General features: G+C 35.9%; 1 protein-coding gene across 4 annotated transcripts in view; it reads left to right on the forward strand.

The window, feature by feature from the left end:
- Positions 1 to 25,623, forward strand: part of UHRF2 (ubiquitin like with PHD and ring finger domains 2) — a 93,337-nt gene that overhangs the window by 17,803 nt on the left and 49,911 nt on the right. For all 4 annotated transcript variants that reach the window (XM_065655895.1, XM_065655896.1, XM_065655897.1 and 1 more), the window contains exons 3-4: positions 2,896 to 3,158; positions 20,198 to 20,416. In XM_065655895.1, coding sequence (XP_065511967.1) covers positions 2,896 to 3,158; positions 20,198 to 20,416 — 482 coding nt within the window. The remainder of the gene's footprint in view (positions 1 to 2,895; positions 3,159 to 20,197; positions 20,417 to 25,623) is intronic.

Here is a 25,623-nt window from a genome sequence, read left to right on the forward strand (position 1 = left end):
TATTCTCTTGAGTCAGCTGGAGTTTTTGCTTTCCCCAGTACCAGAGGTCTAACACTTTCTCCTTTATTACCCGTGAATCGATTACTTTTTCAGACAGCCATGTGTTTTTAATATACATAGAGAAAAATAAGGACACAGTCATTGCATTCTTTGCTGTTTGTAGATGACAATATGAATGTATAGAGGATTTCTACTTACAGAATCAGGGAACTTTTAAGAATGTATTTTTAGCCAATAATGTAATTCAAAGGCAGTAAACTTGTCTAATAAAAGTCAATAAAAATGGCTATAAATTAACCTATGTTAGATGGCTAAATGGGTGGATGTATTTAATTATTTGCATTTACTTGTTTGTCAAACAATAAGGAATTGTGTAGTTGTAGGAAGGAATAGTTTGTTACAATTTTTTCTGTCTGAGGAAAGTCCTCTGTCTTACTGGATCTGCATCTAGACTAGACTTAACAAGATACCTGTTACTTACACCATGTTATGAACAGTCTCAGTTGGCTGGGCCGTCCTTTCTCTCATTTCAACTACCAAAAGGAAAGGCAGCCAGTATGTAACCTGTAATTAAAAAAAAAATAGTGGTGGAGTTGATATTGGAAATAATAGTTAATAATAATTGTTAGATGGTGAAAATAGTGATTTAAACAGAGTTCCTACATGTGGTCATTTTATATTATGCAAACCAGAGTGCTTTAGCTTGTTTTATATTCCAGTTGTATCTGACATCTTATATTTACGTGGTCTCTGAAGAACTAGTGGTAGGTCGAATTATGTTCAACTCCTGTTCCTTGTTACCAAGACTGGTGTCTGGTTTAAGACCTGGGGATCCATATGTGAAGGACTCCACCTTGGCTAAGCAGGGTACCTGTGGTTGATATCCAGTGCTAAAAGAAATAATAAAAGATTACAAGAGAGGAGTTACAGTAACACTGCTTAGGCATGTAGGAATGATGTTAGAAAACATAAAGCTCATTCAGAAGCATGTGCATATTTCCCTTCCTGGTTCTCACATATTCTTCATAACTTTTCATCCAAAAATCTCTGGCTGTAGTAAAAACATTTTAGGTAAGAACTCTTAACTACCTTGGAATAAAAACCACACAAACTGAGTTGGTAATTAAAATCAGAATTTGTTTAATACTGTTTACAAAGATGTAGTAATAACCCAGGTCTTAAACCAGACATCAGTAATATAAACAGTTGTCTGATGTTCCTCAATGGTCTGTGGTAATAACTATTTCCCTTAGTTCTCTGCAAGGGTGGCAAGTCTGTTGTGTAAGTATGCACATCAAATTATGGAAAGATGCATTAGAAAAGAATGATTAGGGAGTTTGCACTGATTTATTTTTAAATTTTTTTTTTGTTCTGGATGTGCTGATGATTTTGACTTGGCTAACATGGCTTCTCTGGCACTTTCATAACTGGTCACAAGAAGTAGCAGCAGATGGGGGAATCCTTAGTAGTGTGTGTCTTGCTCAACTATGTTTTTGAAAGGAGGAAGTAAACAAGCACTTTGAGCTACAACTAATTCAAACACATAAGGTTGTGTAGGGTTGCCTTTGTGAGAGTTCCTTCTAGGAGTGCCAGAAAGCACTGTTTATGTTCAAAATAGATTGGCAGGTTTAAAATAAGGCTGCCCTTCTCTGATTTGTTTATTATGTGTTTGAAATTTTCATCCTGGTAAAAGGCTGTAGTTTACTGTAAGTTGTAAGAACAAAAATCAAGAAATACATGTTGATCTTTTACATGGGAGGAAAAATAAGGGGTTGGGTTTTGAAGGGCATTCTAAGAAGGTGAATGAAAAGAGTAAAATACGAAGGACTGCCTTCTTGGGATAAACTTTTTAGCTCATGCAGTTGCTTGTCAGTTGCACTTTCAGATACCTAAGGACTGATTCACTCTAAATACTGCAAGTATTGAGCATGTTTTTTAGCTTGCTTCTGTGAAAATACAACAAGATTGTTCAGTTTATAGATGCTAGCCTTTGGGACTGAGTAAGTATCTGTCTGGCACTATGTTTTTACTTGGCAAACTCTGTAGCTTAAACCATGTATGTACATATATATATGTATCTCGTATTGTTTATTATAGATGTTTTCTGTGGTATGGCTGTGGAGTAGTTCTGTTGTAATAATTTTTTTTATACTTGGTGTACTGTTAATGTTCTTGAAATATATTTTTTCAGTGTTCTCAGAATTATTGAAGGAACATCTGCTTAATTAGCTGAAGACTTGAGAATATGAAACATGATTTAGAATAGTAAAGTGTTTGCTTAACACCAGTATTATTGTGAGTACAGAAGGGAGAAGTTCTGGAAAATAGTTCCATTTCTTACAGTCATAAGATTTTGGCTAACTGTGGTGCCAACCTTGTTAGACTTGTTTCTTCCCTCTCTCTCCTTGAGTCTTGAAGCGTTAAAAAAAATCTTGCAGGCCAGAAAGATAGAAGGTTAAATGATAACTCCAAGTTTGAGGCTTAGGAAAGTCTTTAAACCCTTTGGTTGTGAGCCAGTATTTAAATGATATGTGTGCTTATTTTAGCCATAAAGAACAATTGATTGAGCAAGAGAAAAGGATAATGAAAGAGATGAAGCTAACTTTCAGGTTTGGAGGGGGGAAAAAAGAAAGTAATCTAGCATTGCTTTTTAAAATTACTTGCAGATTATATTCATACCGAATTTTAATGAGGGAAGAGTAGTAAAATACTGGAAGTGCAACATATTAATGACTACATGTTACTTGAGCTTTCCGAAGCTCAACTAGTTACTAGAGTTGATTGTTTTACTGATAACAAAGTTAAGCAGTAGCATAGTAAGTTGTCTTATTTATTTTTTTCTTAATTGAGATTGTATAAAATAAGAATAAATTCATTGTTGAATTTTCCTCTCAGATAAACGAATTGGTGGATGCCCGTGATATCAGCATTGGAGCCTGGTTTGAAGCTCATATAGAAAATGTTACACGAGCAACAAAGGGACATAAGAATGGTAAAGCTCAAGGAAAGAGTGGTAACACTCACAAAAGGACTAATGGAAACATAAGTCAAGATCATTCTAGAGAAAATGCAAATAATTTGGACAGTACACCATCAACATCTTATTCGGACTGTATGGACGCTGATGAAGAAGCTATTTATCATATCAAGTACGATGAGTAAGTGCTCCTGATACTATTTTGAGGACATCACATGTTGTTATTTGGTTTGTATAAACCAAGAATTTCTTGAAGAAGCTTGGAATCAAAGAAAGCAAGTTCAATATTGCAATCAAGAAAAAAATATATAACACTTTTCAGTTGGATATAGTGAATCTATTGAAAAGAATGCTATTTTTCATGCTTAAATACTTGTCGATTATTAATTTATTTGTCTTTTGAAACTTAAAAACCATCCTTCTTATATAAGAAAAAGAAACTATATAACTGAATTTTTACTGTGGCTTTTTCCAAGTAAAGTATTGTTTTAATTTTTTTAACTATTCGCTGTGTATATTCAATTCCTTTCACTGGAGCTGCAGAACTCGTATGAGACCACATTTTCTTACTTCTTTTGGATGAATTTTATTCCAAATAGAGCAATGATGCACAGAATTGCAGGTCTACACTTGTAGTAAAGGTTTGCCATAGAGAACTTTGTGACTGAGGGGAGGAAATTGATTCTGACCTGGAGAGAGGGCATTAAGGGTGGGATTGTTTGGTGTTGTTTTTTTTTCGTATTTGGTTGTTTCTGTAGTAAAAACAAATCCAAGAGCCTACTACGTATTGGTGGGAAACCCAAAATTTATAGGCATTTATTATTTGTGAACCACTTATTTGGCACCACTTCATTTGCTTGAGAAATTAGTCTGAATTTTTGGTGGTTTTTTAGATAACATCTGTTAAAGCATTACATTAAGCTTCTAAACAAAACATGAAACGAGTTGAGAATTTTTAAATTTTGATACTGAAATGAGTAAAAATACTGTAGTTTGTGCAATGTAAGATTAAGGTGGGAAGATGCAAAATATATTTGGTAGGAGATAAATGTAGATTTAGAGCAGCTATTTCAGCTTCAGTTATTTTAATATGTAACTGTGAATCTGACTTGCATAGAGCACTTTTTGATTGCTCTTACTATTAGCAGATGTGCTACTTAATGCACTTTTAAAACTCTGAGTTCAGATTATATTTCTGCAATTGTAAACTATCTGCTTAAAATATTAGAGAATTACAAAGGTGGAAGTAGAAATGTAAATATTTCATTGAATATTACAAGAAATACACGAAAATAACTTAGTCAACCAGTATTACCAAAATGAAAATATTTTCTTTTGAAATTACATGTCTATTGTGGTGTGATTTCAAAGACTTGGCTTTAAGATGACTTCATTTTACAATACTGTGGATGTATGTAAGTTAACCATGGCAAACATTTGAGAAACAATGTTTGTAACTGTTGCAGTGAAATTATGTGCCTTTTTTGTAGATATTATTGTTTTTCATGGTCTAAAGTACAGAAGTAGAAAATTTTTCACGACAGTTCTGATTTTTCCTTGACATATTCATACTACAGAGAAAAGTTTGACCTCTCTTTATGTGTATTTCAGGATCTAGCTGTTCCTTTCAGCAGGTGGAGGGAGCCTTTTTACTGTTACTATAAGATTAGGTATAACAGTTGAAATTGGTAGCCAGCAAAATTAGGTGATGCACAGAAACACAATGTTGCAAGGTAGCCATTGAAGTCACAGTTATTTAACTGGTCAGTCTAAGGTATTGGAAGTCTAAGCTTTCGGAAAGAAAAGCTATTGGGAGGCTTTCTGGAAAGTGAGACTTGTACATATATCAGTGATTGGGTTTTTGATGAATGGTACTGACTTTTGTTACAAGTCTTTCAAGGTCTCAGATTTTTTTCTCTTAGTATTACTTAATGTGCATATTCATATAGTAGCTTTGTGTGCATCCACAGCACTCTGTTTTCATACAGTGATGTTTACCTCCTTGGTGTCTGTAGACCACATGTGTATCCTGCCACCTCTATGCTTGATGTGGGTAAGTAAGGAGGTTATGGTGTGCTTTGCCACACAGTTGTACTCTACCTCAGAAATTGTTTCATCTAATGTATCTCTTCACTCTGGTTCTTCAAGGTTCATATTTTACTGCTAGTACTGTCATCTTCTGCACAGTTAAATTTTCCTGGGTGTTGTGCTCTTTAGGTTTGGACTGTGCATTTCGCTGCTAGATGTACTTGGCATTCTCTAGTCTGTCCTTGCTGTGTTGTTTTGGAACTCTTTTTGCTTTATCTTCTAAAGAAGGTGATTCTCTTGAGTGGCATAATTTCAGCTCCGTCTTGCCTGTAATAGGTACATTCTTGCAAGACATGAAAACACTTGCTGTTACCTGAAACAGAATAAAAATTACTTACAAATGGATGACAGAAGCCTGGTGCCTGCGAAGCCATCAAATTTACTTGAATACGTTGGAAGCACTATGTGTCAGAGGTGGACACAGGTCCCCAGCTTCTCAGATTGTTACTGATGCTCCGTTTCCAGACTGGTTCTCCCTCTCTGCCTGTTGTATCGATCCAGGCTGGAAAAAAAAAAATCACCAAAAAGAAGGTCACAGTTGCAGGACAGGTCACTTGTAATGCATTGAATTGGTCTACTCCTGCCCCTTGACTCTGATCCAAGGCTTCATTGTGATGAATAGTAAATATACTTTACTGTACCACATGTTGTGGCAAACTTAGTTTGACCCCCTGAAAAAAAAAAAAAAAAAGCTCAAGCAACATCCTTTTTTTTTTTTTCCCTCTTGATGACTGGAACAAATTATGCTAATAGCAATGTTTATGTAGGAGATACTTGAAGTCTGTGCAACACCATCTCAGGTCCAGGTTTTCCATCATCATAGGCCCAGTTATTGCAACTAAGTCCTCTAGGACATGCATGTCTCGCCTCACTGTCTCCAAAATGCACAGATCCATGTCTTGACTCAGATGAAAGCATGAAACTGTTCTTTCTTTTCTTAGCTCTCCCATGTGTATTCACACTGTATTCATAGATTCAGGACTGAGTTATGTGTTGTTTGACACCATCTTTATGGTGTCAAACCAGGCTTTATGGTTGGGCTTGATGATCTTAAAGGTCTCTTCCAACCAAAATGATTATGTGATTCTATCTCAGAACCTTGTAGCTGGGAACTTTATCCAGAAGTGAAGCTTCATCTCAGTAATTTTTCTTTTAAGCTGTACTTGGCAGGAAAAGTTCACCTTTAGCCTTATTCACCTTACTGATTTATACTGGAGCACACTTTTCTCTACTTTGAAATTTTTTGGAGTTAGTAAGAAAATCTGTCAAAGAACATGAAGAACTGGTTAAAAATTTTCAGCCAAAATGTGTCTAGAAATTTTGGTGTATTTACCCCCCTCCAACAGTTTCAGTGAGGGATAATGCTGCCCTAGCTAGTGGTTCTATGTAGTCCTGTGACTGTTCATCAAGTAGGCTGACTCTGTACTGGCTTTGAAAGTAGTTAGAACAGCATCAACAGATATGATGTTCACCTTGTGTTGGTTTTCTAGCTGGAAATATTTGACAGTCCCATCAATTGAAGAATCCAATCAATCATGAATTCTTTCTCAACAAGGTAACTTTTAGGTCAGTATGTTCTCCTAAGATCAGCTGTTCTTAGAGGATGAAGCAGTACTTGCCCTTCTCTTAAGTGAGAAAGCTGAGTGCTGCTAGATTTGCATATCACAAGTCCTGTGCAAACACATTGTTTTGCAGTTCTAGGTTTGGTAAAACCCACTTTCTTCTAATCCCTCTGAGAGGCTGAGTTTTCATTTGTTTCTCTCTTCTTTCCACTTCTTGTTTAAATAGTGTAGTTACAGTGAATGTGAAGGTGAAAATACAGCAAAGCTCTTCTAGAAAAGAGTACAATTAAGAGAAATTAAACTTCCTGGGCAAGAGCTTAGTTATTGTAATTTCAAAGGGGTAACCAGACCGCCTTATGGCTAAACAAAGCTCTCCTGCCAGCTGTGACTGCTACAGATAGGTGATACTATTAGGTTGGTACAAAAGTAATTGTGGTTTTGGACCATGAATTTTATATCATTATAACTAGACTCAAACACATCTTCATTAGTCAAAATAGGAACCATTACAGTCAACACATTTTTGCCAAAGGGAAATAAATTTGTTTCTTCCTGTAGCCTAAAAATCCGTGCTTTGGGATTCAATGAACTCTTGGAAAGCATTTTCTGCATCCTGCTGGTTGAGGAAGCGTTTTCCCTGCAAGAAGTTGTTGAGATGCTTGAAGAAGTGGCAGTCAGTTGGCAAGTCGTCAGGTGAATATGGCAGATGAGGCAAAACTCTGTAGCCCAATTTGTTCAACTTTTGAAGGGCTGGTCATGCGACGTGTGGTCGGGTGTTGCGGAGAAGAATTTGGCCCTTTCTGTTGACCGATGCCAGCTGCAGGCATTGCAGATTTCGGTGCATCTCATGGATTTGCTGAGCATGCTTCTCAGATGGAATAGTTGCGCTGGGATTCAGAAAGGTGTAGTGGATCAGACCAGCAGCAGCAGACCACCAAACAGGGACCATGACCTTTTTTGGGTGCAAGTTTGGCTTTCGGAAGTGCTTTGGAGGTTCTTCTCAGTCCACCCACTGAGCTGGTTGTTGCCCGTTGTCAAATAAAATCCAGTTTTTGTCGCACGTCACAATCCGATTGAGAAATGTTTCATTGTTGTTGCACAGAATAAGAGAAGATGACACTTAAATGATGATTTTTTTTTTTTTTTTTGATTTTTGGTCAGCTCACGAGGCACCCACTTATTGAGCTTTTTCACCTTTCCAATTTGCTTCAAATGCTGAATGACCATAGAAAGGTTGACGTTGAGTTCTTTGGCAACTTCTTGTGTAGTTGTCAGAGGATCAGCTTTGATGGTTGCTCTCAGTTGGTCGTTGTCAACTTCTGGTGGCTGGCCACTACGCTTCTCTTCTTCAAGGCTCTCATCTCCTTTGTGAAACTTCTTGACCCACCACTGCTCTGTACACTCATTAGGAATTCCTGGGCGAAATGCGTTGTTGATATTGCAAGTTTTCTCCACTGCTTTACAACCCAGTTTGAACTCGAATAAGAAAGTTGCTTGAATTTGCTTTTTATCTGACATAATTTCCATAGTCTAAAAGAAATATAAAGTAAACAGCAAGTCAGTAGCAAAAAAAAAGGGAGAAAAGATCATTAATGATATATAATATAACTACATTTATTTAAGAATGTATTCCAGTATCAAACAGCAGATTTCAACAATGCAAAAACTGCAATTCCTTTTGCACCAACCTAATATGTTTCTATCCCTGATTTTGTAGGGAACATTATAGCTGAGCTGTTTGTGGTGTTGTGCTTTCCCTCTCCCTTCCTCCACCCCCCTGAGGCTGTATGCCCAGTATTTAACTAAATTGCTGCAATAGCAAGACCCACATGTTTCTTCAGAGGGATTGTTCTGCTCATAGAACATGCAGTGCCATTTGGAGGAAAAGGACTTCTCAGTCCCAGATTAAACTGGAGTCGTAGTTCTTCATAAGCTCAAAGATGCAAAAGGCTTGTGGTACTTGTTTAAGAGTCCTGTCTTCATCAGTGAGCAAGAGACTGAAGTATCAGTTTTATCAATGCTCACCTTCAATCAGTACCAACTCTCTTGACATCTGGTCATGGCTATATAGCTTTTGCCTGTCAGTCCATGTTCTGCATGAAGTTTCTGAATGCAGCCTTTTCCCTGGAGGCGGCATTGTTTACAGATGTGTTCTTATTTCTACTGGTGTCATCTTCCTCCCCTTCTGCCACTTTATTCATTGTATTTCCATTTCACCTTTGCATTTGTTGTTATCACAAAGAGCCATTAAAGACTTTGAAGTCAAGGGTGTGCTGTCAAGATTCATACACTTTTATCACATTTCTTTTTTCTGCTCTGAGTGGCTATCTTTTAATATAGAAGAAGATATGAACCTATCTTGAACAGAAGAGAAATCCTTATTTGAAAGGACTCATGAGGAATCCAACACATGCTTAGATCCTAAAGTTAACTGTAGGTAGAGTCTCCACCACAGCTTACTGTAGAATCGCTTCTAAATCAGGAGCAGGACACTTCAGTCGCTTAATGTGGCACCATAAGGACATATTGTACAGTGCTGTGTCATACAAAAGTTTGCCCTTTCCTCTGTTTTACATTTGTTGGTTGTGTGGTGCTGGGTATCATCTCCTTAGTTTCAGGGGGAACAGTTCTCTCACTCTGTGGGTGTTAGCTTCGTGATAGTTAGCTCTTCCCTGAAGTAGTGGAAACACTTGTTGATTTACAAACAAATGCTGTCTTTTCCTTCCTTTTCCTGTTTAATTTTTGTAATTAAGGCCTTCCATTTAAGAAGACTCTCAACAGTAGTCACAGGAAGGCTGGATGTGTCTGCAGCCTGAGAAATGTCAGTATGCCTACCTGTATGGAAGTATAGACTTAGTATGGCTCAAGTGTAGGTACCTTTTTCAGGACCATCAAGTTTGGATGATGATGTCAGGTTTTATATCAATCAACAGAGAAGTTTAAATTAAAGCTTGAGGTAATATCTGCATTATGTGTCATAAACCACACTTTTTGTGGTTATTTATTCTGTGGCACCAGGTACTTTAGCAAGAGGGATAATCTATTCATGCTTAATATGAGCTATGGAGTAATACCCTCTGAACTCCTTCAGATCTGGAAGCAGTTTGAGACCTCTTTGTTTCTCAGCCCAAGAGATTACAGTTAAGTCTGTGTCTGCTCTGTGTAGGATGTGCGTCTGGTGTTTTTATGATCCATAAGAATTTACATGGATGTCTTTGCTGTAAAGAGCCTGTCTGACAAGCAATGTGAGGTAGGACGCTCTGTGGGTGAGTTACATGCCCAGCTTGATTCTGGCAGATAGCCATTACTTTTAGTGAGGATTCCTAAAAGCTTTACCAGGTTACTGAATCTGTGCAGGCAGAAGTTAATATATTTCTAATAGTAAATCTACTAAGAGTAGATTGGGCCTTTTCCCCAGTTCTTAATATTTTATTTTACTAAAATAGACTTTGTCATTGTTGGTAAATGGAATGATTATAACCTGATGGAATTAAGTTTCCATGTACATTAGGTACTTGTTGTCCATTAGTGTTCCTCTTCAAAGAGAAGCTCTTTGGTTGATAGTTTTGTTTGTCTGATGGACCTTGAAGATTATTATGTTAGCCTTTGCTTCCATATCAGTACACCGTCTTTCAGTGGGTTTCCCAGGCTTCTCTCCTTGCACTTTACTGAAGTTCATATTTCTTCTGGGTTTGGTGAGAACGCTGTGGTCTCTGAGGAATCCTCATCATTAATGGAGTAGAAAACTGATAGTTGATGTTAATGTTCAGAGCCTGTGGCAACCAACTTGCTACTTGTGTTCTTCAGCAAGATGACTCATGATTTCTCTCACTTCTACAGGGGGAGTGACAGCCTGCATGTGAGTTTCAGGTTTGGTGCGTATGTTTAGTGGATTTTTTTAATATTACAAGATTTCTTTTGGGACCTAGTCTAAGTTTTCACTTAAACTAAGATTCAATCTGGTTCTGATTTTGGTTAGAAAACTAGTTTTTCTGTATTCTTCCTCAGTTGCATAAGTTGGATAGAACAGGCATTGTCAGACTTGGTTTGGACCAGTTACTTCAGATGGTCCCTTTGTTGCTGTGTGCTGCTGGCTGGAAGACCAAAGGACACAATGATCTTAGAGATGGTCTTAGTGGATGCTGGTAATTTGAAAATCTGTTGCAAGACTGCTAAGTCAGAGTTGCGGTATACTTTTACCTATGACATGATTAAAGAATGCCACCATTCTGGATGCTTGTAGAATATTAATACTGACTATTACATATGTTGAGAAACTGTGCAGTAATGACTGTAATAAAGAAATGGGAAACCCCCTGTCTAAATTGTGGGTGTGGAGACTGTGCCTGTAGATTGACGTGTAGGTAGTTAGGAGGAGTACTTACGAGCAACTGGTTTCTCTGAGGTATGGTTTCCATGTGCATGCTCATAATTTATCTATCATGGAGCCTGTATGCTGTTGGCGTTTTGAAGCTGAGTAGAACGAACAGCTGTTTTGTGCAGACAAAACAGTAAACTTTGAACAGCTGAACTTTGTTGATCACAGCCTGGCAAAGCATGCATGGTCATGAATGTGGCTGTCCTAGGGTGACAGTCTCATTTGCATTTGATTATGCTGACCTCTGTTTCTTGGAAAGAACTTGGTTATGTAGTTGCTGCTAGTGATGCATTTGTGCACACTCCCTGTACCAAACATACAGGGTTGGAGGAATGGGAAGAGGAGAATGTGTGCAGATCTGTGTCTGTTACAGAGGCAATTTTGTTTATGGAATAAACCTGAGAAATGCATTTCTAAGAAATAAAATTACTGATGGGTAGTCTATTTCATTCTTCAGCATGAAGAATTAAGAACAGCGTTAATTCTCAGTATTTAGTAGGGTGTCTCCTCTTACTGGTTCTGTCCTTAAGTTGCCAGTGCTATTGCATCTAAATAAAGAGCTTGTGTTGGTGGACTGTATACGTTTTTATCAAATATTGTTAATAATTAGGATCTGTAGTCCTCAAGAATTAATTCACTTTTGTGCTATGCTTTGTAGAACCATTTAACAAAAAGATATTCCTTAGCCCAAAGAGATTACAGCCTGCTCTGAAGGTAAAAATACATAAGAATATGCCATTACCATACCCGTACACCTCCATCGGTACATCTGTCTCATTAACCAGTTGGTCTTCAACAAGCTCTATAAAATGTCATAAAAATAAAAAAATAATTGTGTAAAATACCACAGTGATTTTAAACTCTCAGATCATAAATGGAGTCTGGGAAAAGATTAATATATGTGGTAGCTTGAAATAAAAGGGAACTGATCTCAGTGATCCAGGACACCTCTTGGACTCCTGTCTTCCTCAGTGTAAATTGAACTATTTCAGTTGTATCAGTCTGTCAGTGGTAGCTTTCCTTTTGGGATGAAAATTACTAAAATGCATTGACCTGACAACTCAATACTCCTGTGTTTTCATTTCTGTTTCTGCTTCTGCCTGAGAAACATTTGTAAGATTTGTCATATTTTTTACTATTTTAAGCTTATTTGCTTCTGCTTCTGAAGTGTTTGAGTCACATTAGGTAGTGCATAGGTGCCTCATGCTGGCTGAAAGAAATATACAAGTAGGAACTTGGGCAGCAAACTTTATTTGGACAGATGGGGAACAGTGCAAGATGAAAAAAAGTTTAGGAAGAAAAAAGTTGCGAGGGATCCTACTTGAAATACTTTAAAAAAAAAATTTTGTTCATTTCCCAGATCTCACCCTGCTTAAATGGAAAACATTTATTCCTGTATTATTCCGTGTTGTAGGATCTTTCACGTTTTAGGATCTTCGAAAAGTCTTTAAGTGCAGGAGGAGAAGGTCTCTAAGTACAAGGGGAGTTCTCATTGGTTGCAGACAGTAAGAGAAGTTCACCTTGAAAATGGTGTGAGGAGAAACAGTTCCCAATGAAGGCTAAAGGTATTACTGATCATCCTTTTTATAAATGGAGGAGACAAAATTAAAAACAAAACAAAACCAAAAAACCCCAAAACATGAGGCATTTTGTTTGAAAGAGTGTAACAGGCTAGCACTTTAAAATGCTCTGTTCTGCTGTAGCCATTATCCTTACCAAAAGCCTTACTTATTTCAGGTGAGTTTCATTTGTCATTTGCAGTTCAGACTGTCATTGACCTTTGAAAAATAATGTATTTATGGACAATTTTGCATTTTTGTTAAAAATGTGTGTGCACGCACATACATTAACAAAACTAGGATTTCACTGCTTTGTTATAGAGGCCGAAATTTTTAGTCATCCATGTGTAAGTTACATGCAAGACACAGGTTGATAGTTGGAGAGCACAGAATGTTTTCTGGAAATGAGAAGAAAAGTTCTAAGTACTACCTGGTCAAGAAAAATAATCACTTTCTCCTTGAAAGTGTCTCCTTAGCTGAAGAGGTTGTCGACAGGATAGTAGTCTTAAACTTGCCATTCCTCTCCCAAGGAATGGTTTGAACATTAGGCTTGCTTAACAGATTTTTAAAATATATATATTTTTAATGTAAAATTTCAAATAAAGGTAGTAGGCTGCAATTTAATAGAATGTATCTGAGAATTCACACAGGTGGCACTGTTGATAAATTGATTTTGGAGACTGAAAGACATTATGGGCCATTGTCAGATGAGGTGGCTGTTGTTTCTTCCTCCTACCGTCTTCCCAACTATGTACATCTGATAGTTAAGTTGCATTGAATTTGATGGTTGTGCAGCTGTACAGCGAAGTGTTCTTGCTTCCTAATATATCTAAAAACTGATGTTTGCTAAGTGAATATTAGTGGGTTTTATGTCATTGATCTAACCAAATGAATTTACCCAGTGGCTGCACAGAGCAGAACAAGAGAAAGAAGCACTGCTTCTTTGAGAGGTAGCTGCTTTGAGCAGCGTTAGTGAAAATGTCTGCTGCCAACAATTATGTTTTATCTTCTATGAAAAAATGCCAAAATACATCCCTTGCACACAATGTATTTCTCAAATACCCCATGTAAACATGTTTAACTGAAACGTTTGACTTTTTTTTCTTTATATACTTTAAGCACAGGAAATAATGCCTGTCAGGAAAGTATATGCTGTCAGATTTCTGGCACTAGTCTCAACAGTTGAAGTGAGGAGACTGGATAGTGAAATTAAGTTAATGGCTAGAAATATGAAGAAATTTTGGGAGCTACAGACCATTGCCACATTATGACACCTGTTATCTTTGGTTCATGTTATCCACTTAAGAATTTCAGAGGAGGAAGAGGAACGAGAGCTGTTATTTTCTGCCCAGTCAAATCTTCTTCTAAGACAGTGTCTTCCTAAAGGAAATACATGTTTTCTTTGACCTTCTGTCAGTAACAAACCTTTTTTATAATTGGTCTGAATGATGAATTGGAGCACGCCTTTTAGCTGCGTAAGTTTATTTTTTAGTTTCTAATATTAGTGGCTAGTTTGTTTGCTCATTCAAAACTTTCATATAGGTTATTAGACAATAGTAAAACAACAGGAGGCTTGCTAGGTCACTTTTAAGTTCTCATTCTTTAAGTTGTCATTAGAAAAAGAGTGCCACTATGATGTGGCTGCCTAGGCCTATTAGTTCAAGCTTTAAAGTATTTTGATGGAAAAGGCTGCACACTGCTGCTTTTAATTTAAGAAGTCAGTTCCTTACAAGATTTCTTGCCCCATTTGCAGTGGATTTCCTGACTGAAAAATCTGTGTTTTGTAATCTCAAAATGTTTGCATGTATTAGTTTTCAGGGTTTTGACAACTGACATTGGCTGTAAGGCTTTGATTTCAAAAGATGCAGCACTTTCTACAAACCGAAGAGGAAATAGTTTGAGGAGAAAATCCAGATGTTACTTGTGCCTCTTTAGAAAGCATATGAAGACAGGGAAGGAAGCTTTGCTCTCCTCACAGTTGTTTGATAGAACTGAAATGTCAAAAGTTAAACTCTTTTTTTCCTTTAAAACTGACACTTGCCTAAAAAAAAAGTATGGTTAGCAAGAATGTGTCTGAACTCTTTCTGCTTCTTATTTGTCTTTAATTAGCTGTGAGCATTCTCCTTACACAGTCACAGGTTTGAATACTTGAGGAGAGGTTTTTCAAAACAAATTCATTCAGTGATTGTGTGACTTGTCATCCTATGTGCTAGCTAGTGGCATAAACCTGGTTTTCATTACATTCACAGTATTTAGACTCATTATACAACAGTTTTGTATTAAAAATTCAAACTTGCATGTATTTAACAGCATCTGAACTTCTATCTTGATACTGTTTCCAGTTTCTCTTCTTTTGGAATATCTGTGTTGTCCACATATTGTAATGGTCTAAGTCTAGAAGTAAATTTTTCTTAGTACTCAGAACTCAAATGATTATGAATGTAAGCTATTTCTCTTCAGGCTATTAATACAGTTTCTCAGTGTTTAAGCTGTTTAATTCTGTAATTACTAGTTGTTAGGTAAAGTTTTCAAGATGTTGTTTATGTTCTGTGTGACTGATTTTTATCTTTATTGATATTTGTTATTCCTTCCAGTCTGTCTTTTTAAATATGTTACTTTTTTCTTGTAATAACAAGTTATCAGACCTACTGGTTGGCTTTTGGAAGTGCAGACACACAGCCTTAGTATCCAGTGAATTTTTTTTTTTTTCATTTGTAATTGAGGCTTAGGTGCTCTTCCAATATACTGTAATTCACTTTTTCAGAACACTACAGCAAAATTATGCTCATTATTTCCTCAAGTAACAAATTGTCAGAGGTGGGGGGTGTGAATGTAGTTTTTGTTCAGGTTTAGCTTCTTAATCAGATTTACTTCCTTTATGAGTTCATTCCTTTTTCTTTCTGCTATTTGTGTGCGTCTATTCCTTCTTTTCTAGGTGTATATCGAATGACTCTTTTCTGAGCTTGGGAGAATAATTATGCTCTAATTCTATTTATATTGGAAAGTAACATTTTGGAAATTGCACATCTGCACTAATACTCCTTACAATACTAGTATGCACAGGGGACGGGGAAGTCTCGACTTTTGCTACAAGAGTTTTATCTTTCCAGTTCCAGTTCTTGTAACAGCTGGGAAAAGTGTTAAATAATATGTGGCAAGTTCTCAGTAAATTAGAGCAGACTTGTGTATGTTCTAACACAGAGCTGATATGATTTTTAGTATTTGCCAAGAAACACTAGAATTTTTACTTCATGGATAATTCTTTGCTGTGGAAGCTGTCTACGCAGACAGGAAATGTTAAAAAAAACCTTTGCTATGCTGATGTTAATATTTACAGTTAGAAATATTACAGGGAAAAATTACAGGGAAATACAGTTAATGACGAACACGAGACTTCTTATGGGTGGTATTCATTAAACTTTTATGATTACGCTTACTGTTATGATGTTTGCTTTTTTGATAGTAGGTACCAAATGTAATGAAAAACATGGAAAACCAAGAAAATGTCTACAATTGTTTTAAGTTTAAAGGTCAGTTGTGTCATATAATCTTCACTTAAGCTGTACCAAACTTAGTCTAGTCGGATTAGAACACTACTGTGAAAATGTACCTGTTTTCTCTTGGGTGTCATCTTAGGATTTTAAAAATAACTCAATAAATAAGAAAACATTTTCAGTAAACGTTCATATGTAACAGTGGTCCTTTATTATAGCTTGTCAGAGTGGGTTTCTCCACTTTATTTTTGAGGCTTGTTAAAAATTCATTTGTTCTCTTTATATTTTAGTTTAATCTACATAGATCTACGTCTTCCCATTTTGTGTTACTATATTTAAATATCACTCTTGCATATTTAAGAGATTAGGTTTTAAGTTAATGTGGGATTTTAACAAATAACATGTTAAACTTTGGGAAGAGGAACACGAAGGTAGCATTTTCTAATGTGTGTTTTTTCCATACTTGAGTAAATCGTGGCATTGGATAGGGCACAAGTTTACTGTGGAAGTACTGTTTACTTATTACTTAGTATAATGAGGAGTAGTGGTACTGTACTTAACATACTGTGACTGTGATTTTGAGCCTAACTCAAGAGCTCGTGACAAATACTGTTTCTGCTGTTCTGCTTGGGGTGTCAGTTACAGACAAACATTAATGGCTAAATATCTGCTAGCATTCAACATAAAACCATATTTCTATGTGTGAAGGCACAGCAGCAAAACATTCAGTGTCTGGAACCTGATGTGAAAGAAATATTCATTCTGACATGAGAAATCTCATCTGTTTGTAAGCTTTCTTTTCTTCTTCCAAAGTTTCTGAGCTTAAGTTTCCGACCAGCCAATAAGAGGAAAAATTCACTCAGCGAAGAGTCTGCCTTCCTTTTCTTTCTTTGGAAAGCAGTTAGGTTTTTTCTGTCTGTAAAAGGGGACTTGAGGGGCGTCTTTTGGTAAGTGATCTTATTCTAGTCATGCTGATAAGCTAGTCTTCTTTATTTGAGTTCTTTCATCAGATACTTCCCAGAACAGGTGGAGTCATTCCTAACAATGACAATCTTTGAAGTTCCTCATCAGTACAATAGGAGAGATTCTGTTCGGAGTTGTGTAGGGGTGGGAAAGATGACACAAATCCAAATTTGGTAAAAAATAGTTCTTAATCATTAAGTAAAAAAATACATTTCTCCTAAGGTGTCCCAGGAAAAACAGAACCTGAAGGGATTTTATCTTTAGAAGAGAATAGATTCTTCAGATCAGAGTTAAGTTTCTATTAATGTAAACTGTTCTAAGTCACGTTTTGATTTATTTTATTTTTTATAGTGACATTGGAACTTTTTAAATGTGTATTACTTATTTTTACAATCCAACTGATCTCATACGTACTTCTCACTTGGTTATTTCTTTGTATACATAAATGATGTCTATTTTTTTAGTCTATCTTCTTTAGTTTCCTGATGTTTAAGCTCTACTTCTGTTTTGGAGTTCAAGTCTTCATTTATCATGTGGTACTTGCTGTCTTCTCCAGACTTCAGGAAGGGTTTACATGTAAGATGATTGGAACTGACTGTTAGCTCAAACATAGCTGTCGTAAGACTTCAGTAGCCTGTTGCACTACAACATGATGTCATTATTCAGGCACTCAATAAAATAGACATTATCCCTATAGTTGCTTTTTACTTTGTCTTAGTACCTGTAGATGAATCTGTCTTGCGTTTTTCATGGATATTACTGTTATAACCTTCATAATTATTGTAGTAGAATTGTATAATAGTTCTTTTAAGGGAAGGCTGCACAACATAAAACCACAAAAGTTAGCTTTGCAGTACACACTAAAATTGGAAGCAAAACCAAGTAAAAAATTTTGGAACTGTGAAGAGTTACATCATATGAGACTGTCATTTGGAAAATGGCTCAATCCCAAGGCACCTGTCTTTGTATGATATAATTCCCGTCATACAGATTTTTGTAATTAGAATCTGAAAATGTTGGGGGAAAAAAACCCCACTCTTTGGATTTAACTTTTTTAAGTAGTTAAGGATATGTGATGCATTTTTTTTTACTTGGCTGTTGCTTTATCTAAATGTACAGCCACTTCTAAAGTGTTGTGGATCATGTTTATTTAAACAAAAAAATTGATAAATCTTCCTACAAATTTAAGCCACAGTCTAGATATCTGCATTGTAGAGGACAAAGTAATGCCTGGAAACACAATTCCAGGTCTAGCCTGCCTCCACCCTTCCCCAGCTTCTCTGTAGCGGCAAACTGCTGTATTAGATTTTAATAGAAGGCATAAAACAAAAGAAAATGAACTTGTTTAAAGTGTCTCAAATTACATCAGTGGGCTTTTAGTCAACTGTTTAGGAGTAGACATCCTGATTTCAGGCTATAGCCTCTCAGAGCCTTGTGCTGTTAATGACAGTAGTTTTAATATTTCTTTACATAGTAATGTAGTAAGTTACAGTGTGCTATTTCCCCAAGACCTTAAAATTAAGTTGTTCACTACAGGGAGGCAGCCTGGAAAGTGACAGAGCCGTACTTTTATTTGTAAGAGTAGGATTTTGCTGTTATAACAGTGCTGTTTGATAAAGGTATATTAACGATAAGTATGAGTGCTCTTGCTGAAGTACCAATACTTGCATGATGGAAATGTAACTTAACAAACATTGCTGAGGATGATATATTTTAAGAAGGAAAAATGAATACTTTTCCTAGCACTTGTTTATATGCAGTACACTTATTTTCATTTTCTTTGTTGAATTTGTACTGTGACCTCACCTGGTACTAATTAAATGATGGAAGATTCTTTACTTGCTTACACATAGGATCAGAAAGGAACTTCACTGTTTCAGTCTAGCATCTTTTTGCTTTTTGTAACAAGCCAGATTTTTCTGCAAGCGATATTTTCATCATATCCATATTGTGCTGTTTTTTCCCAGCACACGCAAACTGTACAGGGTCTACTGTCACTGAATAATTGCCTTATACTGAGGATTTAATAAAGCTGTGGTGTTAAACTGAAAAGTTAACGTCTCAAATCTTAAAAGCTTTCTTTCTTGCATTGGGATTTTAGCTGTAGTGCTGTCAAATGTCACTATCTTAATTCTGCTGAATAAAACATTTCTCAGCTTGGAAAGGCATTGGAATTCTTCAGAAGTTATTTGTTACTCTTCTTTCTTTTTAATATGTGCTGTGATGGCATACACCAGCACAGGAGGAAGAAAGCAATCTCTTATAAACCCTAGCAACTTGCAGATAATATTATGTAAAATACTGAGTAAAAAGCCACCAAGTTTTCATGAAAAATAAATTAACCAAGATTTCTTAATTATAATTTAGTGAACCATTAATTTCTTTTAATATTGTGTTCCTCACTACATCTTGCCAAGAGAAGCGTGTTCTCAAGAGGAGGAGTGATTCCCACTTTTAACTTTCTAGAATTTTTGGGTTTGTAGTTTAAAGCGAGAAACGTTTTCCATTTATTAGTTCATGTATCTCACTGAGAGTCTTAGTTCTGTTTCTTACTTACTACATTTTTGTAGTGAGACTCTTTTTTTTTTAAAACATGGTGCATGGAATGTGGACTTGGACTATATTCACCTCATGAATTTGAAATGCAGTGTTTTTAGGGCTACATTTTTAGAAGAATTGTTCTAAATGTGTTGTTATTGAAGTTAGTGAAAATGTAATAAATGCATGAAAGCAAAGCTAAATTAGAAATGTGCTTAGTTGAAAAATCTAGTTTGAATCTTCATTACTTTTGCACTGACATTTTAATTGTGATATTGACTTTACTGGGACCAAATTGGGGCCATGTGTGTGCCGAAACATTGAACTCAATCCATTCCATTCAGAAAGTCATCCAGTGCTTATAGATTTACATAATTGGTTTTTTGTGGTGTGGGTTTTTTTGTTTGTTTGTGAAAGTTCATGGAAGCTGGTTTTTTCCTTCTGAGATTAGTCAAATTCTGGGTCTGTGTTTAGATGAAAACTAACCTTCCAGAAGGATATTAGGGCAGATTTTTATATGATGTTTCTTATATGCCTGAACTGCATTTAAAAAATTATACTTTTGAAAAATGTCTATGACTTACTTCTTACTATTGCAGAAGTCATAATCTTTACTGTTGTTGGTTTTACTTTTCAAGGTACCCAGAGAATGGCATAGTAGAAATGGACACCATTAATCTTCGACCCCGAGCAAGAACCATTCTGAAGTGGAGTGAACTAAAAGTGGGTGATGTGGTGATGGTTAACTACAATGTTGAGACTCCAGAAGAAAGAGGATTTTGGTTTGATGCAGAAATTACCTCTTTGAGAGAAATCTCAAGGACTAACAAAGAGGTTCATGCTAAAATTCTGCTGGGGTAAGATTTGTTTGACCAACTCATAAAATCTCTACATATCATATAAAGCATGTTTAGGAGGTTTTTGTCTACTAGTCATCACTAGATTAAAATTAATGTCATACTTTGATTCCACAGCTGTCTGAATCATGGAATTACAGTGCATGTTTTTTATGGTGTGCAGACTTAGCTATGAGACAGAATTTTTGCATTTCTTGAGATTGCTGGAGGCAACTGTAAGACTTCATGTGTTATCTGCTGAAGATGAAATTGATCAGTGTGGTTTTATATTCCTTTATATTTGTTATATATTTATATCATTATATATATATTACGTGTTCAATTCTTTTGAAAGCTGAAAAGTCTGCTTTCAGTAATTTTTGAGGTAATTGGAACCCTCTAGGGTCTTGCTGAGTATTAGTCATCTCTGACAATTTGAGTAAGTCTCTGAACTGGATAATTGAATTTTTAAAGAATAAAATATTTATGCAGGTATTATACCTTCTGATAAGTAAAATGTGGAACTGTGGGATGCGGGAATTGTGAGTTTTCATGTGGCTGAATTCACCTGACTATCTTTGCTTTGTTTTCCTATTTAATTTAAAAACTTGTGTATAGTTCTTTAGGAACAGTGTTTTCTGCAGAAGTCCATGTGATACTACTGTCAGTAAGATGTGTGATTGCTGCCTTAGGGATGAACAGATGATGAGTCTTTATGGGCAGCCTCCTTGAGGAATTCACAGTAACCTTCCTCCTCCTTCTCGTTAGCTTTCCTCATTCCTTTAACATCCTTTTCTGACACAAAAGAACTGAAAGCAAAGGGATCCAGTCCACCTCCTCCATTCTTCTAGGAGAGGGTGATGTACTTGTACTTAATATGTTAGGAGTGAAACTGATTTTAAAATGAAACTGGAATTAAGGTGAAATTTATTTTTATTTGAGAAATGATTGATTCGATGTTGGCATGTCCTGCATTTACTCAATGAGTAGTATCATTGTTCTGGGCATATATTCCTTAAAATGAATTGGACTATTTGCATGTTAGTGTAGTTTTCTTTATGAGGAAGGACACTGTATCTGTAGGAAGACAAACAGTGTAGGACATGGTTAATTGAAAGAAACACACAGAAGACTTATGATCATGTGCAATTCAGTGTTTTGTGTAAAAACAAACAAACCAACAAAAAAGACAACCAACCAAACAAAAACCACAGGAAAATAAATAAATAACACAAACAAACACAAACAAAACAAAACAACCAACCAACCAAAAAACACACCAAAAAAACCCCCACCCAAAACAAAGCAGCAGTGGTCATACTTAGTACTGGGAAATACGAAAGACATCGACTTGATAAATCGTGCGAAAAAATGAAAATATGTTTTGCGGATTATAGATAATCTTAGTGCATTATGATCTTGTATTAAGTAGAGCAGGCACATGGATTTCTTTTGTAGGCAAAAAAAAAAGCTTCAAATGTAAAGCAAGAATAAATTGAGTAGATTGTTTAAATTATTAACTTTACTATTAAGTTTATTGTGCCAAGTACTATGGGTTTCCCTATAGTATTGACACTTAATATACTCTGAAAGGAGTTGAGGAAAAAAAAAAAGGCAGAGTTGACAAATATCTTATTCTAAGATGGTAAATTTAAGTCCATTTTTCAAGTGGAATCTTACTTCAGTGTATTTTCTTCTTGACTAATAATTCAGGCTTCATTTTTATGTTGATAGATTGTATACTCAGTAATCAGCTAGTTTACAGAAAGTAAGGTTATCTAGCCTTGCCATTTCTGAAATTTATCAAGGATTAATTCTGTATCACCTACACTACCCAGGTCATTCCTCTCAATTAGCACAAAAGTATGAGGTAAATCTGCTAGTATTCATAAACTTGTGTAAGGAGCATGCTGCAACAAGAATCACACTACATTTCAGGTATGTTGGTTTGCAAAATAAAAACCAATCTCTTAGTGTTTCAGTGTTCATTAATACATATACTAAAATAATATAAATATATAAGACATAATATAAAATAGTTTGGAATGATAATATAATTGTTATGATAACATTTTAGTCTATAATAATACCATTAAAATATAAATATTCTGTAGTTTAATATATTACTGATATGTTATCATGAGTTCTTACCGTACCATTAGTTAATTGTTTTAAATAAATGTGAAATCTGTTTTGAAAGCTTTATGAGTAGATGTTAGTGATTAATTGATTGTATGTTAATGACTGATCATTTATATATTACTTAAGAAAAACCTTAACAGGCAGTAAAGGGAGGCAGAGTTCTTAGGCTTGCAACAGATATATTAATGGGTTGGACTTTGTTCCCTTTCTGGTATTACATCAAAGTGGCTTTGTATAAAACAGATTTCTGTGCAGTAGTTGAATGTTTGATATATTGATCTTGATTGCTAGGGAAACAGTGGTGCTTTGACCATGGAGTATATATGGGTCTAGGACCGCAGGTGTCTCATGATTGTGTGTGCATGCTTACTTGCAGTTCAGAATGGTCTCTGCATGTGTGGTACTTCTGAACTGATTTAACTAAATTTGCAGAGTGTGCCTCTATTTTTGAACATCCTCTATTTTTCTTTACCAGGACTATCTTCTGTTTCATGATGAAAGCAGTTATTTGTAATCTGGAGTAATATGACTTGTCTTCTCTTTGAAGTGTGTGTATCAAATGCCTGTTAGTGGTGGGTAGTTGTAAGGCAAACTGTTCAGAATTTATTTTCATGTTGGAACTGGCTGATGTGATTAAAGTCACTGCACCAAATCAAATCGAAGTGGTTCAAATGGTGCTTTGTGTTTTTTCCTTGCTAGACTTCTAGATAAATACAGGCAAAATCAGCTTTAACTTTTCTTCAGTCAGCCTTTGAAAGTTTGAGTTTAGCAAGGGCTCTGTCAATACCAAGGCTTGTGTTTTCTTTAAGCCTTTGGAGTTATACAAGAATATCAGAAAGATCTGTTCACTCTGCAGATTTTAGATCTCTTTGACTAAGTAAATATTAATTCAAGGTCTTTACCTAAGCAGCAGTAATATAAACTAATAGAAAGATCCTAAATTTTCAATTTTATATTTGTCATGTTTTAGTTCTGCACATTTTTGTGAGGCTTCCTGCTCCCAAAAAGGAAGGATTGGTTTTTTTTTTCAGATTTCTCTGTTTTTTAAGTATGCTTATTATGTTTTTCTATGTAACCTGATAGATCCGAGGCTTACCTTTCTCATTAGAACACAATTTCTGCCTTTTTTTTTTTTTTTTTTTAGGGTACATTCCTATTTATGTTCTTTTAGACTCGTTTTGTTCATGTCTGGCATGTTTTTGTTCTCAGAAGGCAGTATGATGATTTTGCACAGTCCTTATGCTACCTGTACATGTTTTACTTTTACCTGCTTCTTTTATTCTTTTGAACAAATTTTTCCATTTATATTAAACTTCTGATTTTTGAAGTCATATATAATTTTTTATAGCTTTGCAAAGAGATAGAATTTAATCACATTACAGAATACTGAACTAACAGTCAAACAAGTCTTGCACGTTGTTCTGGGTGATTTCAAGAGTTCTTGTACTTCTGTGGATTTGTATCTATCTGGTCCAAAAAAAAGTTACTGTCAGTTGCACCTCGTTTTGACCCTTAGTAAGATAATAGTACTGTACTTCCTATGTGTTGTGATAATCAATGTGCTGCAGTTGTTGTTGTCATACTTTGCAGGTGCCCAGTAGGGAAGTTCTCATACGATGTCTCTTCTTTAGGCCTAGAATTGATGTCTGAGTGATTTATCCCTTACTGATGCCTGTATACTTCCATGGTATAATTTTCCAACCAAAATAACGTCCTATTTATTTATTTTAATGTAGCATCTTTGACTGTTGCTTTTTGAAGTGGGAAGACATTGTTTTTGCTGGTATGTGGATTATTAACAAGGTTTACTTGAAGGCATTTTTTAAAAAATAGCTTTCATGCTTTATCAGCAGGTACGTTAATAATAAGAATTCTAATTGCTGAAGAACTTGCCTGCAGCTTTCTTGCACAAACATAAAAACAGCCTGTTTCTTCTAGGCAACAAAACTTCTGAGAGGGTGAATTTGTCTCCCTTTTTCCTCTTCTCCTTATGACATCAGTGGAACTGCTCACCTCCTTTGAAGAGGATTTGAAGAAGAAATCTCCTTTTGAATGAACACAACTGGTTCAAATCAAGATAGATTCTGATTGTCCAAGAAGCCTGCTGGGGATTTTTCATGATGATTCTGTGGAGGTGATGCCTAGAACTTCTTAAGTGCTTCTGTGAACTGCTTTTCCCTAGTCCCTCTGGGCAGGGGTGGCTCTTTCTGAGATTCACAGCCTTCGGTAACAATCTTGCAATTCTTAACAGGAGTGACTCTTAACAACAGGAAGAGTATTTTGGATCCAACTTCATTATCCTTTTGGACAAAAGGACTCATGTTTGGGGGGCAGTGTGTGTGTGAAAAGAATGATCTGTTTTAACATAAGAAATGAAGTTTACTGGAAACCAAGCTGTTTATTTTTAAATTCCAGTTTAGGTTTTTGATCTTGCTTCAGTTGCAATTTCATTCTTGAGGAAAAACTCAAGGATTAAAAGATAGTGGACATGGGGACAGAATATTATTAAAGATACTTTTGAGTAGCATACAGTGCCTTCTCTTACACAAAACAAAGGAGTCTGGGGTACACGACAAATTGCCCAGAAGGTATTAGAACACACTGTCAGCTATTGGGACTGGGAAAAGGCTGGTCCACGGGGACTAAAGAAAGGTTGGTGTCCAGGGTGTGTTGTTTTGGTCAAATGCAAGAGACAGAAGAACAATATCTGACTAAGAATGGTTCATGAAGAGAGCATGAACAGAGCAAATCCTTTAACCACTCACTGTGGTAATTGTCTTCTCCACTAAGGTCATAAATGAGATACAGTAGCTTGGTTCAGCATGTATGAAATAAATTTCAGAAAGTTTAGAAAGTACTGAAAGAGTACCTTTTGAAGGGTATTTGGCTGACTTGTTAATATAGACACAATTTCCATGTTTCTTCTTTCTCCTTTCCTTTCTTTCTCTTTGGACAAAAGTTTCCCTTTGATAAACACTCCCTGCATAGTTATGACGGCCAGGTTCTACACAGAGCATAGCTATTCCTACACACACTTTGTTTTCCTTCATGCTTTGTTTTCCTGCCTTAAAGAAGGCAAAGTTTCA

Source organism: Caloenas nicobarica, chromosome Z (genome assembly GCF_036013445.1).
Source record: "Caloenas nicobarica isolate bCalNic1 chromosome Z, bCalNic1.hap1, whole genome shotgun sequence".
Taxonomy (NCBI): domain Eukaryota; kingdom Metazoa; phylum Chordata; class Aves; order Columbiformes; family Columbidae; genus Caloenas; species Caloenas nicobarica.